At 40.4% G+C, this 19478-nt stretch overlaps 1 protein-coding gene across 1 annotated transcript in view; it reads right to left on the bottom strand.

Moving 5' to 3' along the window:
* ASXL3 (ASXL transcriptional regulator 3) overlaps positions 1–18627 on the bottom strand; it is a 160491-nt gene extending 141864 nt beyond the window's left edge. The window contains exon 1 of the mRNA XM_074352218.1: positions 18447–18627. Coding sequence (XP_074208319.1) covers positions 18447–18500 — 54 coding nt within the window. The 5' untranslated portion in view covers positions 18501–18627. The remainder of the gene's footprint in view (positions 1–18446) is intronic.
* Positions 18628–19478: the final 851 nt, after the last annotated feature.

Below are 19478 nucleotides of genomic sequence, written 5' to 3'. Positions count from 1 at the left end.
GTATTGTAATTCAGATTCTATAGAAGCAGTGAGAATCATCATGATATTTTCTTTTTCTTTTTGGTCATTGCTTTATTTCAGATTACCTGGCACAGGGTAGGCACTTAATAAAAACCTGCCTGATGAATGGAAACAAGATAAACAATGACAAGGAAGGACTGATGTTCTGAATTTCCTGTTCTGTGGGCATAACTTCTTATTCTCTTCTTCTGAAAAAATACCCTTTCCGACTTGGATGTCAATGGGAACTGTCCTACTCCTGTAGATACTGGAGTCACCACTGGAGTCACCACTAACGATGGGGGGGTGGGGTGGGATGGCAGGGGTAGGGGACACAGGGAGGGTCAATCATAGATCTTCCCCAGGATATGGTAGCCTAAAACTCGAGAAAACAAATGCCAGTTGCTTTCTGGTAATAACATCACGTGATGAGGCCCTGCAATTTGCTGGAAGCCCCCCTGTCACGTGGAAGAAGCCAGGCTTAGAAACTGAGGGTGCTGTACAGAGAGCAGAGATTAGAGAGGCCTTCATTCCTTCCTTCCCAGTGTTACTGAGGAACTTTATTCTCCTTTAGTGGTTTATGTTTATGCAAGTCTTCTAATGAGTTCTTCTTTTAACTAAATTGGTTAGAGTTGGATTTCAGTCACTGTTCATGACCAAGGTGTTTGTTATACTAATTATTAAGCCCTTTGTTGTTTCTTTTCACAGGATATTAAAAACCGTGCAAAACAGATTCTGTTTCTAAACCCGTTAATGTTCGATTCCTTTAGAAGATGAATAAAAGAGTAGCTGTTACTGAAACTTATTTCCTCATCATTGGCAACCCAAATTCTTAACGAAATAAAACTTGGAAATGTAGAGTGTTAGCCCTTTGTCAAACACGCACTTTGATCATCCAGAGACAAAAAATTAAACTGTATAAAATTTAAATTGTGAAAGTCACGAACTTACCGGGCAGAGTGATAAATAATTCTAGCAGTAAGAGCTCTTTACCTAGAACTCAACTCTGATGAATAACAGCTAAAAGAATTTCTGAATCCCTGGCTTCAGAATGAGGGTCAACCTTTAAAAAATATGAAGCAGATAGCCTAATATTTTAGTGATAGGACTTCCAAGCCTTCTGTAGATGAAAAAGTTTATGCAATGCGTGCTTTCTTGTTTCTAATTGGGATCATGTGTAAAAATCTACCATAATTATTTATACTAAAAACCAAGTCGAAGATCTCCCACCAGATTTGCTGTACTCAAGTAATTAAGATATAATGGAAGCATCCACATCACAATTTATATTAAGCACATTTTGGGGGGGGGGGCGCTTACTTTTAGATTCTACTTGATATACTACCTACCTCGATATTAGCCAAATTTTCCAACTTTCCATCCACGCTCCCCTTTCTGGTCCCTTTTTTAAAACTATGTGCTAGAGGAATGAAGGCTGCATTTATCAGGGCACAAAGCAAACAGAACTGGTTTCAATCAGCCCATATTTGTTGATATGAAGTATGGGCTGAGTCTCTTTCGGGAGGCAATGGAACATTAAGACTAACGTTTGCCAACAAAAGATTCTTTATGAAATCAGATAGTCCCTATTGCTTTCTAGCCTTCCTGAGTCCTGATTTTACCCGCTGAGTTTTGCATACAACCAGGCTGGGAGCTCATTATACCATAATGCCACGTTGAGGTATGAGGATAAAGAAATCTAATGTGATCAAAATAGCTATCCCTTTGAAAGAAACACAAACAAGAGCTTACGTATGAACCAACTCTAAATTAGCGCTTGCATACAGTCTTACTTACATCTTTCCCAGAGGTTGCCATTCAGTGTTTCTAAATTATGCCTGGAGATAAATTAGGGCAGATGTTTTCCTCTTGAGGTCACTCAACTACAGGCAGTAGGCACCAGGGCCATGAGGAATCAAACCCTCCCTGTGGAAAAGCTCTGAGAGTTCTGTTAACCACCCTGACGCTCAGGTTTTAAGAAAGAACTCCACCTGCCATCAGGTCTGGAGAACCTAAGGAGAAGAGACATCAGCATATTCTGTAGGGGACCTGGTGCCAAGGGAGACAAACAACATGGATCAGCTCCATATTAGCGGGAATTAAAATGAGAAAATGAAAGTCTGCTTTGTGACCCGAGTGATGCAGCGGTGGCTTGCCTATAACAGTTATAATGAAGTAGCTGCACCCCCACATAAAGGCCAAAAATCTCTGAAGGAATTCCTTGTGAAAAATCAGTGTCGCCTACCAGTAAATTACGCTGTAATGAAAAAGGCAGTTTAACAGGTAAGGGATTATGCATTAACAACTCCACCCCTATTTGAGCAAAAGTCTGGTAGAAAAGTCTAGGAAATCTGGTCTTGAGGGTTTGCTTTGGAGCGTGGAATAGATATGGCGGCACACTGGTGAGCTGAAGGGTTGGTGAGTTGCTTGTCTGGTTTAAGATGCATATGGTCACCACATTCCTTGTGGTACAGAATTCTGCAGGCTTTCAAGACAAGTTTTCTTCATTTCTCCCCCCCTTTTCCTACATGAAAAGGTAGGGCTCAGTGGGGCGTCTGTCAGCTATCGGGAGTCTGTGTGTGCCGCATCCACAGACGAGCGGAGACTGGTGGGAAACAGCCCAAGGTGATGGAGCCCTGAATGGAAGAGAAATGGAGACAGGCCTCTCTGAGGCCGATGGGAAACAGAATCCCTAAGTGGGGGTGTCGTTGCTCCCACACTCCTCTGGGCCAAAAAGAGAAAAAGAGAGAGGGAGAGAAAGAAAGAAGGAGGTGTTATTACAGTGTCTGATTTCCTCTTCTCAATGGTGAGGAAATCTGGCCATACCTTTTCAATGTGAAACACAATTTGTCTGGACTTGGGAACCTAAACTCACTGAAAATGTCCAGGTGCCCTTTTTCTATCTCTTCAACGATCTTGGAACTCAATTCCCTATTAACCATAATTGTTCTACAGTTTCTGGTTAGAAACCTTTCCTCCTCAGTAGGCAGACAGAAGGAAAAGCAATGATTTTATCAGGCAAAAATATAAACAATTATCTTAAGAGGGAATATAAAAGAATTCTCCTTGTAGTGAAAATCCTCTATTGTGTTCTGACTTAAAAATATCAAAGATTTTTACTGGAAAGGATGCTTTTACACAGCAATTTAATGTAATGAAGAAGAAAAAAGGGACTTAACGTTGTTTGCCTTACTCACCTCTTAAGCATGTAATTAAGCATTTAGTGTCTCATAAACAAAGGGAAAAGGTGGCCTGGAAGGAAAATATCCGTTTTTCTATCAGGATTGTATCTGGCAGGACAGGCAGGGATATGAAGCGGTAAAAACCAACCTCCAAATCTTTGCTGAGTTCTCACTCACATCTATATATCCAGTCAAGAACCAGTGGGACTAAAATTCCATCTTGTCACCCGCTTCTGGGATCGACACAGCCAGGAAAGAAAAAGGGGACTCAAACGCTGGCGAGAGGGGACTACACCACCCACAAGGTAACACCTGACTTCAAGGGGAAAAGAAGTGCCACCCATCACATGTCCCTAAGAGGATAAATCAAAGAGCGGCACGCCAACCTACTGCTGATAATGAAATATCCAGTCATCCATTCATTAAAGACAGAGGAAGAGATTTTTAAAAAATAACTTGGTAGAAAACAATCTTTTTCTCTCTGTGGAGTCTATCTAACACGATTGAAGCTACAATTGACCCTTGAGCAACAGATTTGAATCTTGCATGTCCACTTATAGGTGGGTTTGTTTCAATGGTAAATACTACATGATCCAGTTGGTTGAATTCATTGATGCATAACCAAAGATACACAGGAATTTCAGGTAGGGAGGGCCGACTATAACTTTCACAGATTTCTGAATTCATGGACAGTCTAGGCCCCTAATCTCTGCAGCATTCAAGGGTCAACTATTTATATAAAATATATATATATTGCTATATATACATATATATAGGAAACACACTAATTTTATTAAAGTCCTACTGTGTGTTTCTTCATCATTCATTTTCCTAGAGGACACCTGTAATGTGCTTCAAGTCCCTTCTTTCCATAAAGCTGCCAATGACTATCACCTCGCACCAAGAGAATAAGAGACAACACTTCATGAAAAGATGGAGTGAGAAGACTGGGTTAGTTTTAAAAGGGCCTCATTTTCCAGAGAAGCTTTTAACAAATGGAAAAAAAAACCTGTTTAACTTTCATGAATCTTGCATTGCCTACCACGAAGCTGAGCTCACTCAATAGTGAATTCTGAAAACAGGAAAAAAAAAAAAAAAGCAATCAGAAGATTAAAAGGTAATGCAATATCTGTATTTGCCCATTGATTTTTTTTTTTCCCTGCTGACAGTCTCTCTGTTCCTACTTAGTTACTGGAACTTGGTTTGTGAGGACAGCATTAGCTAAAAGTGATAAGACAAACATATAAAAATTAGAGAAAGGATGAGAACAGGACATATTTTTGTTTATATTTAACAGTGTCTTTATTTTTCTCATTTTCTCATTAAAGATCCTGGTGGGTTAAATGTGTTTTTCTCTTTATACACAGTAACAACTCTGCCTAGAGCAGACCATGAATAAGCATCAATGCTTAGTAACATCCACCTTCATCCAAAATGGAAAGGTATGGTTAAATTTCCATGTGGCTAAGAGAAAGAAAAAAAAAAAAAAAAAAAAAGAGGGAGAAGGAGAAGAAATTTTCTAAAGTACAACCTTTGTTTCATTTAAGCTCCAGGAGAAGAGAAATGCCATTAAATGAATAAATAAGAAATGAAAGCAGTAAGACAGCCAAAGAATTCTACATGAAATAAGAAGTAATTATCTTATGCTGATCTTATCTCAATATTCAGAGAAATGAGTGAGGATTTACACTATGGAGAACATTTCGCTCTCTTTTGCCAAACCAACATCCTCTAAGGGTCATGATCAACCCTCTGAAGAAAACTCAGCATTTAGACAGTGAATAAAAATATTCACTTGCATCCAGAAAGTACTTGGAAGTTTTAGGCAGAATTATACATTTTGTGAATTCTGATCCTGAATTGTGCTAAACTATGTTATAAATATTATGTAAAGACCATTCATATATAACTCTATTTAAAGAAACTGATCTGTGAAGGAAAACAGAACAGAAACCATCCATTGTAACTTCTAGCCTCTAAATCAGGAAAGTAAGTTTCAGAGGAAGCACTCCAAAGAAATCTTTAGAATCTTTGCCATGGCTGCTTTGGCTTTAACATTTTGAAAATGTAAAACAAATCTCATAAAAAATAATACCAGAAAGAATGGACAATAAAGAATCTAACTTTAATATGCTTAAGCTCTAGAGCTCTGAGGTTGGGCAGACGTGGACTTTAACCACTGCTCCACCACTTACTTACTAGCTCAGCAAGTTAATTCACCCTCTCTGAAAGTAAAGGCAGTGGCACTTACAATTTGTTTTCCCAGCATGCTTTCTATCTGTCTTCTGTTGGTGCTTTTGTCTCATTTTCTTTTGCTCTATGTGATCTTTGTGTGGCAATCCATCACACTACCTGATTCCGGCCCCGTTGCTGTGGGTAAGGGATGGGCATATCAGCCAAGTAGGACAAAGTAAAGACTTCCCTGGGAAGGCATTTAAAAAACAACAATGATAATAATAGTAATAAGGAGGGGCAGGAGGGAAAGAGATTCTTTTTATGCTGCTGTGCTAATAAGCTTAGAGGATACAGGTCTGGGGTGCCAGTGACCACCTTATCTTGCCCAAGACTTCATCAGATCCTGTCTGCAGTATTAAGATGAGAAAAAACAAAGATGGAAAATGGAGAAAAAGCAAATACTTTGATGACATTTTCTGTATCTCTTCACCTACTTACAAGTCCACTCTTGGATTTCTCAGTTATGGGACCCTTTTTGCTGAAACTACTTTGCACTAAATTTATTACACTTGCAACTGAGAGAAACTCAACTAACAGATACTCTAAATATCAATTTCTTCATTTAAAAAAGGTGGATAATATTACAATGTGTCTTCCAAGTTTGCTCTGAGGATTAAACAAATACAAGGCATGTAGCAAGTTAGTGCAGTATCAGGCAGGTAAGTACCCCAAAAGTATCAGCTCTTATTAGCCATTATTAACAATTATTTTAGTAACAGTTATTTTAAGTATTACTTTAGTAATAGCATATTTTATAACTGATGTACAAAGACTATTCCATCATTATATCAGGTTTCTATACTCTCAAAAGGAGGCTATGATATCAAGCTTATAAATATTTTACTTACATGTATAAAGATTATTTACTTAGCAAGTGTTTCCAATCTGTGTTGTAACCAATGTACTAGATAATTCTTCTCTTCGTTTGTAAGTCATAGAAAACGTTTAAAGACTGTCATTGTACCTTATTAAAATCAGATGTAGAAGAAAATTACTTTCAGGTTACTGAATTTCTACTACAACATGCAACTTTAAATTTACAAAAAGGTATCCCTTGGGCCCTAAGGGGGCTTTTACGTTAATTTCCCAAAGGTCAAGATCCATATCTTATTTCATTCATGTGGCACCTAATGTGTTAATGGTAGGAACTGAGTATTTTTCATTGCTATTAATTTCATCAAATTATTATCCACAAGTAATTAAAGGAGCTAGTGGGCTGACAGGGGACACAGACTTTCAAAATCTATCAGTTGTCCAACTGATTCTCAGGAAATGCAATCCCTTCTCCAGATTGTACCATGACAGTTCAGCAACGACCCTGAATGAAAGAAATCAGGACATAATTTTTATAATTCTCCGGGTCTTCTGAAAACTTTTAGAGACTTAGCTCCAAGAGCTTCTCTGAAAAGTCTTCTTTGACTCATTCATTTTATTCACCTATAATCAGCACTATCTTAATATGAGGTAGTTCATTAGGCACTGAGGAAACAGTTATAAACAAGACAGCAAACAACTGATTATAATATATTGTCCCAACTATGAAGCGCTTTGGGAACATGTAAAAACTTCTCAAAGGAAGCTGAAATCTGAAGAATGTGTAGAAGTGGACCAGATAAAAAGAAACAGAAGGAGAGAGAGGGAGGATTTTACAAAGAGAAGGAACAACATGTACAAAGTCAAGACACAACATGGGACAGTTGATAAGTTCAAGGATCTCCCAGTACTTTTATACGACTGGAGTTTCAAATGCCAATGGTAAGAGAATCAAGCAATGAAACTGGAGACGTATGTAAAAGACAAACCTAAAGGATCTTAAAATAAGTGGGATGGTACTCTTTGAGTAATGGGAAGCAAATAAAAGGTTTTGAGAAAGAGGAACATTGTATACTCCCATTAGCAACTCCACCCAGCTCTGTGATCCAGCAGCCCGACATCTATGACTTTCCTCAGTGACCTCGAGGTCCTCTCTCCTCTGACTTATGGATGGGTTCAGCCAATAGGAGGCACCAGCTGGAGATCAGTGGACAGAAAGAGAACAGAGTCAGTGTCGATGTCCATGTTTGCCCCCCTTGCCAAAGTGAGGGCTGGCAGTGGCTACATTCCACTACCTGTGGTCACGGCGTCGGTCAGGTACCCTTCTCCTGTGATCTTAGCCCACATCACTGCAGTAGCCACTCTCTGCTCTTCTTGGCCCTTCAAGTCTAAGGAGAGTAAGATCTTCCTGCTGGCTTGCCTTGCTATCCCTTGTTCTCTTCCTTTACTGTGCCCTAACTTTCTATAATCACCAACTTTAAAACAATGCCATCTGTTCCAACAGGAACTAAGTAAGACTCAAGCGGATACAATGAACCAGTTCTACCTTTAAAGAAGTGGCTACAGAGGCAATAAGGAGAATGACTCTGAGTGGAGGGAAGTCTAGAGTCAGTGAAACCACTTACAAGATTGTTGCACCAACTTGGCGAGAAGATGGAAACGACCAGATACTAACATAAACTGGCACCTTCTAATGTCAGACAATGTACTAAGTACATTGTGCACATTATCTTATTTAAATATTCCAACCACTCTGTAATGTCATTATTCCCTTTAATAGACAATTGCACTAAAATTGAGAAATGTTAAATAATTTGTCCAAGGTCAAACACATAGTAAGTGGAAGCACTGAGACTCAAACATAAATCTGCCTGACTTTTAAACCTGTCATTAATCTATGTTCTTTCTTGAACTCATATACTGCCTGAATCAGGGTAAATTACAGTGGAAATGGATATAAGTCTAGCATGTGGATTTGAAGATTTGAAGAAAGAAGATAAAACTGGCAGAACTCAGTGATTACCAGATAAAAGGGGGGGGGCACAAAAAGGCATTAATGATGATAAGAAGGCTTCTAGTTTGAAAAGCTGTGAAGATGGTAGTGGTTTTGGCTAAGAGAAGAAAGAAAGGGGGAGCAGACTTGCTGGGAGCAGGAGGTGGGGAAGAGGTAGGGTACCCAGGTTCAACCTCACTGACTTTATTGCTGCTACAAAAATGCAAATGGAGATGTTTCCACTACAGTATTGAAGAGGCCGTATCCTCCACCCTCTCATCAGTTCCCAGCACCTAAAGTATAGACACAGGAACTAGAGTCTGACAATTAGAGGCCTTTGCCTGTGAATTTGAATCTTGAGCCCAGGATGCAAAGACAGAGCAGATTATGATACATTCATATGATACACTGGCAGCAACAGCAGTGTCCTATGTCAGCACTAAGTCACAGTGGCAACTAAGCAGGGTGGTAGTGCCCATGGCCACAGTCCCACTACACTATTCTTGTAGCACGACTTTGTGTGTTTTTGCTGCCCACCCTCTCTTGATCCCTGCCTCTATTTCCAGTATGTTTTTTCGGATCCTTCCTGATGATTATATAAACTACTTTATGGCCTCCACAAAAACAAAACAGAACAACAAACCAAAAAACAAAAACAAAACTCATCTTCTACTTTAAGTTGGCAAGAATTGGTTTTTATTGCTTACAATCCACAGTTTTGACTGATAGAGCCAGCACATTGATGGCTGTATTCCATTCTGTAGTTCTGTATTAGGGGAGTCCTTTCCATTTTATTTTTAAATAATTTCTAATTCATAAGCTAAACTATTAGATGTTGAGGGAACTCTTAGAAGATTTCAAAGAATTCACGGCCTGATGGGGACATAATACAATAGGTAAGTTCTTTACCATAACATGATTAAATTTTTAAAGCATAAAAGGCAACAATTGAGCATACTCTTTAAAAAAGTATACTCTAGGTACCAAATATAAAGACAAATATTTAAGACAATATTAAAACTTCAGAACTTCAAGGATAAAGAGAACATGTAACAACTCTCAGATACAAAAAGCACAATACCTCTTAAAAATAACAATGAACCTCACTGTAGACAAGGTATTAAAACATTGATGCAGGAACTTAATGAATAAACATTTCCAAAGTACTAAGGGTAAAAAAATTGTCAACTAGTTAAATTATCACTCAAAGGTGAGGGCAACGTGGCATCTCTTAGTTTTTTCCTACCAAGTCTCTCTCCTTTCTTTTTTTAAATGAAAGATGAGCTGAGCTTTGTGAAAAGGTCTTTTTGAATTAATCCACATATCTGAGGGCTAATATTTCCTAAAGGTTGCTGTTGACTACTTCTGTACACCCAATTTTGACTGTATTCAGATTAAAATGATAAGAGGAGGAAGTATTTGGGGATAGGATGTGGGTGACACAGAGATTTGGCCATGTGCCCACTCTCTTCTTTTTTTTTTTTTTTTTTTTAAATTATTTTAGTGTCGTGTAAGTCTATAACTAACTAAAAATGCAAATGCTTAATAAAGATTATTAAGCAGTAGGCAAAACAAAAACATTTCAGAAATACAAAGACTGTTTATGAACCCAGAGACCCTCATGGTTTAAAAAAAAAAAAAAGCTGTTAAAAGAAGCAATTTAGAAAGAAGGAGTATAATACAAGAAATAAAGTTGAGCACAGAAGTTGATAAAGTATGTTGATAAATTTAACTATCTCATGTTAAAAATAACTACTTAGTTGCATTTTAAAAGAACTTAAGATAAATCTAAGGCTGTAGAAACTGCTATAGGATGGGAAAGGTATAATGGTGTGAGGTATAATGGACAGAACATTCTGAATTCTGTATATTCTGAGGGAAAACAATCATACATCTCTTTAAAAAAGATTGCTGATATTGAAATGGGCTTCCCATGACCCGCTGGACTGTACCTTATGGGGAATCATACAAGTTTAAGCAGACGAATGATTCAGTGAGATTAGATCTGTTCCAGACAGATAGATACAGCTTCAGTAAGTAAGATTTGGAAAAGAAACTAGAGACAAAATTAGTTGGAAGGTTAGAATTCTATAAAATATACTGAATGAAAAGTGGAAGAGCTAAATGTGAGCTATGTTTAGAAGACAGAATTTACTAACCTCCCCAGATAGGAGGTGTTTAGGTTCATATAGATAAGTCCCCTCCAGAAAGGAACGCTGTCCTTTCCTCTTTGTGTACCCAACGCATGGCACATTTGTGGGAGGTATCCAATAAATATTTAACTGAGCTGGATACATTTCAGTAGAAATATCCATAGTACAGAGATATAAACAATAGAAATAGATAAGATAAATCTGGAATTCAGGGAAAGGACCAAGGCTGGAGTCCTCATCCTGGGAGAACTGCCACTGAGGCGGGTGAGACTGAGGCTGCTAGAGAAGAGAAGAAAAGCGAGAATAAAAAAGGAGTGGGGAGGCAGAATTCTGAGATATCCCACCACTCACAGGGAAACTGAGAGAAGGAGACCCTCCAGCCAGCAACAAAGAGCAAGACTGATGGAGAGAGAATGAGGGGGATATCAAAGTTGAATTCCAAACATTTAAATTGAATTTCTAGGATATGACTTAGAAGAGACAAGACATTAGACTAAACAAAGAATTCAGGAGTGACAATGTCTGATTGTGAGGCTTTGAAGATACTACAACACGTATTTTGAAAGAAGGAGATTTTCTTATAAACACTTTAAAAATGAGAGTATCTGCTACGTGCGCCTGGTAGGGACAGGGAGAGAAGAGGGAAGGTCATCCAGAGGCCTGATGGTCCAGACAGCGACTCGGTTCTGCAGTCACGTCAACAAGGCTTCCATACACGCACAAATTACGTGTGTAGTCATTTCTTTATGACATAAAAAATATCATGTCTTCTCTACGAGTAAGCTGGAAAACAAGCCCAAAGATCCAATCTCCATTTCTAATTCCTTGAAATTATTAAAATAGGTTTCAATACATGATAGTTAACAAAATCTTGGCAATGCAATTAGACTTCTGAATAAGATGAAGAGTCCATCTCAATTCCTTCCTTGTTTTAAATCATAAATAATATATTCAGAAATCAACCATTGGGGAAAAAAGAAAATAAATCAACCATAGGATAAGTGAAGAATGGAACACTTGCCAAAAAAATACCAACTGTGAAATTATTTAAAAAATCATTATCCAGTTTTTCATGAACTAATGTATGCTAAAGACACAAGCAAAATAAACCCATGGTAAATAAGTGCTTCATAAAGTATATTATATATCTATATACTTAGAAAAATATCTTATGCGTTCTAAGCTCGTCCATTAAGTATAAATTGCACGGCCTTGGAGAATTCCTCAGGTTCCAAAAGTTCCACCAAAGCTAAGGTCTTGGATGTCATTTAAGTTATACATTTCAGCTATTAAAGTCAATGTTCTGCCAAGCCCTTTGGCTCTAACCCCAGGGCATGAATTTGCCTTAAAACTACAGAAGAATGTGTCAGAGGGCTATGTGTCAATCAACCAGGAGAAGTGCCTATTCCCAATTTAGTGTTGTCAGTTACCGACATTAAAACCAGCAACAGTTAATTGTTACCACTTCAAGTGGGAATATTGAGGGAAGAGGAGAGGTAGGTGTCTAAGTTCAGGCAGATAAAGCTGTTAATTGCTATCCTTTCATGTAGGCTTGTTTAATAATGAAAACAATGTGACTAATCATATAATGTTTCTATTTGTTCCCCAAGGGCTCTTCAGGGAAAGTTTCAGTCAGGGCTAGATTTCCACAGCTACCAACTGTGCGGGGACAAAAGCGGAACAATCAAGGCACTCAGTGCTGGCAAACAGCTGAAAGCAGTTCTGTATAGACGCTCCTCCTCCTCGCCCCATCAGGAAGGAGCCAGGATCTGCTACTGATGACCCTGGTGGGCGGGGGGAGGGATTTTAAATTATGAAGTAACAACAACAACAACCATGCGAACTTTTGTCGCTTAAAAAAAGAGTGAGAGAAAGAGATGTGAAAGGCAGGCAGTCTGAAAGGCAGGGAATAAGTCTGAGGTAGACTATCCTCCCCATGCCTCCAAGCAACCATCAGTTTAATTCACATCGGTTCAAATGCCTTTATTATTTTTAAAAAATCAGAAACACAGCACAGAATTTTTTAAAAAAAGATCTACGTCGGCCCTGCTCCTTACAGACCGGGTGAAGATATGGGCACATCATTAAATCACACGCTAGGAGAATGAGTTACTGAGATAACCCTAGCTACCTACTGCTCTCAAGGGAGTATTTTTAGCAAATGAGTGCTCTGCGTACATTTTCTACAAATGTCATGTATAGTAGTTATTGATGTTTACTTTGCCTCATTTTGGCAAAGGCTATGGGACAGAACCAAGTTGTGTTATTTAAAATAAAATTTCTAACATCAATTTTGGTTTCAGACTCTATTGCCAAGTAATGCAAGCATTTAGAGACACCCCCAGACCACCGGTGTCCCCTCTCTATAAGGAATATTCATTTTGGGGGTGTGCATATGTTTCCACTACGCCCTACTCCACCAGCCCCATGCTACAATTCACAAGGTCCAGCTGTCTTAAAATGACTTTCAGATCCCTCCTCAATCTGGTCACAATTTAATTTTCAACTTTACTGCAGTGTCTACTGACATTGCCATGTCTACCCGTAAGTCTTCTGATATTTCTAGACTGATCTGTCCATTGTCACTGGAATCCATCCTCTCGCCTGACACTAAACCTTTGCGCGTGCACCTCTCTCTTAGAATGTTCTCCTCTCCTCACGTGTTTAACATTACCCACGTTTCAAGGACAAACTAAGTTTCCTCTAATCCATTAAGTCTTCTACAGTCACTGCACACCGCATAGCTTCTCCTGTCTGTAAATCTGTAAACTAGCATCTCTTGATCATTCATGTGATGCCCACAGATGGTGTCTGCTCACTCACCCTCCAGTTTTTCTTGTCTCTACTGAACCCTTGAGAATATATCTTTGTACTGTCCCCAGGATTTGAACCATATACAAGGTAGAAACCCTCAAAATATTCATACTTTATATTTCCAATGCATTTCAGTGAAGTGTTGAGACATTAGCACACTTTAAATTTAATTACTTTATCAGCCAGCTTTTCTGTGGTGAAATTTTTTTATAGGTATAACTCTACAAGTCTAAAAGCTCATCTGCCACCAAATAATTTTTTTAAAAAGAGAAAAACTTAGAACAGTTTTCTGAAAATTCTCTTTCATGTCAGCAGGAAATAAAAACTTAACAACCAATACACTAGGATGAAGTTCACATTCCTCATTATTTTGAACACATTTTTGACTTAAAGCAGATTCTTTTTTCAAAAGAGGCACAGAGTTTGCTAAACTCTCTTCCATCTTTCAAACTGCAAAATGAAAATTTAGGTTTCATAACTGAAAGAAAGATGATGAGATATAGACAGAAAAAAGATGATGCTATGTGTGGCTCACAGAAAACAGCTGAATCAAACCAACCCGGGATGTAAGCTATTGGAAATAAAACAGCATTTGCCAATACATTAGCCAGACTCAGAAGCCAGTACGCACTGTCACAGTTATGCTCAGGTGCACTTTTGGGGCTCACCCCAAATCACAAGTCAAAATGTTCTCAACTGTTATTAGGGCCTGGTCATAACCTAAAATCTGAGCAGCACTAGTGCTGTGAGAAAATGCCAAAAGCAGGACCAGTGCTCCTCCCCCTCCACCCCCATGTTCACCACTCCTCACAATTTTTACTTATTTCTAAAACACAAAGAAAAAACGCAAGACAACTAGTAAATCAACAATTATGAACGGTTTTCTATTTTAACAGCTATCATTACCACTCAGCTTTATTTGACAGAAACTCTAACAGTTTATCTAGAATGTAATGCATTATGCAACAGAATCTTCACTGTGCAAGTCACACAGATTGCCTTTAATTAATAAACCCCCTACTTCATTTTTAATACAGTATGATTTACAAAATTTCAATTTACTCAAAACCTTCAGTAACTTTGCTATGCCATAAATGGGTAAGTGCCTGTTTTCTCCCAACAATGAGGCAAATTTGCCATTAGATTTTTTTTCCAAAGGTCACCTTGAACTACCAAAAAAAAAAAAAAAAAATCCACTGATATTCATTATCTGTGAGAATGTATCCAAACTACAAGCAAATAAATCAAGCCATGTTACCAAGCACAAAGCTATTGAAGATTGCTAAGATTTATTTTCAGGTGCCAGTGAGACTAAACAAAGATTGTAAGGAATGAAACAAATAGAAGGAAACTCAGGGAACAAATTAATATGCTGAATCATTATCTTAACAGCAGCACTCCCTATAGAACAAAGTGATGAAACTATCAAAAAGCACTTCTCAAAGCAACATTTGTGCATGCCAAAAAAAAAAAAAAAAAAAAAAAAGAGAGAGAGAGAGAGAATTAACCTAGAATAAATATATAAATATCAGTATGTTCTGTGTTAAGTCAGTAACAAAGAAACCCCTCAGTGCAGTAAAACAAAGTCCTGTCAAATCCCCATTTTTTACAAAGAAGCATGAAGATCCTTTCACAATGGTATAAACTGTATTTATAGTAACAGAGTGAAGACTTGAGATAAAAGTCAAAAGGATTAAAGTCAAAGCCCCAGCTCGACATGAGTTATGGTTTTGATTTTTATTCTTATTGTGGTCTACAAATATTAAGACAGAAGATACTTCCATGTGATTGTGGGATCCTCTGAGACTCTACACCCTTAGAAGAGCCGATAAAACAGATGAAAATGCATCTGGTTTGGGAGCAGACTCCATATTAAATGGCACTGCGCTAAGTAACCACAACTGCAGAAGGCCGAGGGGGAGGGAGGGAGGCTGAAGGCTGAAATTTCTGCTATTGATGCAGGGCAGAAAGAAAAAAAGGGGTGGGAGGGGAGATGTCATTTTTCTATTTTTAAATGGCAGCCTGTTAATAATCTCTGCATTCCTGAAAATACAGGGGAATTATGCCACCACTCCTCCTTTCCTTAGATAAACAAGCCCACCACATACAAACATGACATACTTCTATGAGAAAATTGGTAGAGCTGGATGGCTGCATCTCTCTCTAAAACAAAATCCCTGGAGTTGTCACTCAGAGTTTACAGATTTGGAGAGTGTGTACTTTTCTCACAAAGAAGGAAAGCAAAAATTCTGTTGTTGAATCGAAGTTCTTAGTTATTCTAGAGAGAATTGTTCTTCCATATACATTTGTCTTAAAAATGAACACAAAGCTACATTTAAACATAAGCTTTTGGTCCCAGTTCAAAAAATCTATTTTGCATTTCCTCTGTCCTAATATCCTCCCATTCAAGATAATCACATGCAAACAGACACAGTAGGAGATGTATATCCATATATATGGATATAGCGATATAAAAGTAGTATAAACTGTTTGAATTGGAAGGTTATTCTTAATATGGACACTCTCTCCTTAGTTCATATACTGCAAGAACCACATACTGAGTTGCATATTTTCCATCCATCCTTAGTCTTTACTTTTAAAATCAGACAGCTGGTTTAACATTTGATGGAGTTTTTTGTTAAAAATCCTTAACAACCACAGCAAAATCAGCAGTGGTAGTGTAAAATACACAATAGTATTTATGTTACAGAAATGCTTTAAAAAAAAAAGGGCACTCCGTTTTCACTGAGTGTAAATTAATGCTATCAATTATAAGAGTAAAAATGTTTTTCATGCAAGTTTAGAACCAGTATATAAGCATTCATGCAATCATAAAGAAAACATGAAAAATGGTCACTGCTACCCAAACAGAACTATTTCTCTTTTTTCACAAAAATAAATTAAGAGTGATAAGTCACTACTACAAATGGCAAATTTCTGAAAAAGATATTTCCAGTTACAATTACTTGCTATTTTATTCAGTATTTTATGTCAACTGTCACATTTTGAATACATACACATTTGTACAACTACCAGGGGAAAAATAACTTGAACCAAATTGAAAAATTACCATAACTACTAGTTCAATATGTCTGGTTAAAATAGAGACATCTGGTCTATCATTAATTCCTTTGTGTTGATGACTCCTAGTTTGTCTTTTCCCACCGATGAACTTTGCAAGAGGAAAATGCAACTTTTAACACAAAACTAACTCAGATACCTATTTTAAGATTTAGCAATACACTCACTGTTATAATCAGATCAAATAAAGCACAGTGATTTCAAGGATAGCAACATACACTGAATGAATACAGTGGTTAGCTTTAAATTCCATCAGACTGTTATTTATTAAATAATTCTCTGCAGGCAGATATAGCTTATTCATGAATCATTATTTTAAAATATTTATAAATCAACTCACTGTTCACTTGTTTAAAATACATACACTGAAGCTCTCCAATAATACTTGATTGCCACTCCAAGGAACCTGAATAATGCATTTCCAGAAACCTTGCACACCCCCACACAATTCTGAATTAATAGCTGAGCAAACAATAAGTAATGTACTCTGCTCCAGCAAAGATTCAGTGATAACATCAATCTGGCATCTACTTAACACTTACTGCTTAGTTTTCACATATTCCTCACAAATAAGTTTCCTCTCCCAGATGCAGTTCATTAGAGAATGACTATCACCTGACCATTCATCCACGGGAGCGTGAGTGATATAGTGATTAACACAATCACAGATCAGAGGAGAAATCATAACATACACTACTACAAATTAAAAGATGAAACAACGGGGCCTGGCCACTCCAGCTACCAATAACTAGATTGCAATTAAAAAGGACTTCTGTCACTTCTTTCCAGGGCAATAGGGCCAATTATCTAAAACCCCTTGCCAGAATCCAGAGACATACCAGCAAGGCCCTTCAACCAAACTCAGATAATTACTTTTGACAAATGTTCTCCTTGAACATGATGTAGTTACTTAAAAGCTTAAAAAAAAATCATAGTAAAACAATTTTCACAAAGTCAACCCAATAACATATCCTGAGGTCTTTTTCCCCCCTGCTGCATGCAGTCTGCTTTCTTTTGGCCAATTTATAACAGACAGTAAGTTGGTGAATAAATATTTAATTTATGCAGCCGAAATCCTGAAAGGCTGAGCTTCAAATGTAATGCCTTGCATTCCCGTGAGACACACTGTACAGAAATATCCTTTAAAAAAACAACGTTTACAGCTGTCTTTTAAAAGAAGATGCTGAAGAAAAAAGAGAAAAACCCACACATACACATGCATCAAACCAAAGACGCCGACGTCCCTCTGCCAACCAGCATTTCTATAGAGACATTCTTTCGCTGATTAAAACGTAAGCTCCGAAAGGTTAAAGAAAAGGAAAAGCAGCCAAGTAACACCGCCCAGGAAGCCAGCAGTGAAACACACCTAGCTGTACACTCTTATCCTCCCGCTACAAATGACACTGACCCAACTTCACCGAACACACACACCCCGACTCACACACTCACAAATTGCACACACGTGCACGGAATGTACACACAAACATCGAGCAGAGCACAATACCTACAAACTGCAACGAACTTGATCCACACAAAACACTGAACGTATCAGTGTGCATACATAATGCACACGACACGGCACACAGACACGCAACGACCTAGCCCATATGCACACGCCCCACAAGTCCGGGTCGGACACACACCGTGCATGCACGTGGAAAATGTATGAACTCACAAACGCCGAACATACACACAGACCGTGCACAGAGAGTTATTGATGAAATTCCGGGGGGTGGAGGGGCCGGGAGGGAGTGGTAATTGCCACACAAAGGTCTCCGGAGCAGCAGAGAGGGAAGTCGAGCGGGGCCGAGCGCTCGGAAATTCATCCGTGGAGGAGGCACAGCCAAGCCCCGAGAGCGAAGTACCGGGAGAAGTGTCCCGGGCGGTCCCGGGCGCGGCGGGCGCCGGGCTCCCCGAGATAATCGATGCGCCCCTCCGCGCGCGCACGCACACACACACACGCACACACACACACACACACACACACACACACACAGGGGGCCCCGGGCGAGCCCACTCCCGCAGAATAACAAAGAGCAGGAGCGCGGCGAGCGGGCGGCGGCTCGGGCTGGAAGTGGCCGTCTCCGCCGCCGCGGGCCGGCGCGGAGCGAGCGGCGGGGCCGGCGGGACGCGCGGGCGGCGGGCGGCGGGCGGCGGGCGGGGGGCGGTACGTACCAGGCGGGCAGCCTCGGCCCAGGTGCGGTCCTTCTTCTTCCTCTTGTCTTTCATGTTTGCATCTCATTGATGGTGCTGATGATGACGTGGGGGATTCCACGGGGTGCTCGGGGTTCGGGCGCGGAGACAATGACCCAGTGACCCGGTGACCCGCACTCACTCCGCGGGGGGAGGCGCGCGGGCGGCGGCGGCGGGTGGGAGGGATGGAGCGAGGGGGTGGGGTGGGCTGGGTGGGGGCGCGCGGGCGGCGGCGGCGCGCGGCAGGCGGGCCGGGGGCGGGGGCGGCGGCGGCGGCGGCGGCGGCGGCGACAGGGGCGGGGGCGGCGCCGGCCGGGCTCGCTCGTGCGGGGATCGCGCTGCGCCGCCGCCGCAGCCGCCGCGGTGACAGCTCCGGGGATGCTCCGCTCGGCCCGGCTCACAACAATACACTCTGACGTCACGGGGAATGGCGACGCGGCCGCACACTCGCCGCGCTCACACTCACCGCGCTCACACTCGCCCTCTCGCGCGCGCACACCCGCGCACACTCGTCGCGCGCCCCCCACTCCAGCCACGCCCTGAAACCCTCGCGAGACCCCTCATACTCCAACCCAGCCCCCAGATCGGCGGGGCGCTGCCAGCTCTGTGCAGGCCGTGCCCCTCTGGCCCCCCGAGGGCCGACTACCGAGGATATGGTGGCCTTTGGAACTTGTGTACGAGTCCGCTCCGCAACTCGATGCTTCTGTCCTGTGCGCTCGCGCGCGCGCTCGCTCACACACACACACACACACACACACACACACAGTCACATTCAGCCTCACTCACTCACTCCGCACTACTCCCCTCTGCTGGACTCCTTTAACCCTTTTCTGCTGGGCTGGGAATCTCCCAAAGCCTTGGGAATCTCCCAAACCTTGCTGAAAGGGTGCAAAAAACCCAGCCTCTTCTGATACAGAACTAATACTGAAGGTGCAATTTGTCACAACGTTGAGCCATCTACATCATCTTAAACAATGCAAGACCAAAGCGCCGTGGCCGTGGATCATGCCATGA

Source organism: Camelus bactrianus, chromosome 24 (assembly GCF_048773025.1).
Source record: "Camelus bactrianus isolate YW-2024 breed Bactrian camel chromosome 24, ASM4877302v1, whole genome shotgun sequence".
NCBI classification, from domain to species: Eukaryota; Metazoa; Chordata; class Mammalia; order Artiodactyla; family Camelidae; genus Camelus; species Camelus bactrianus.
The sequence above is the reverse complement of the archived record's forward strand: the minus strand, read 5'-3'. Positions and strand labels throughout refer to the sequence as shown.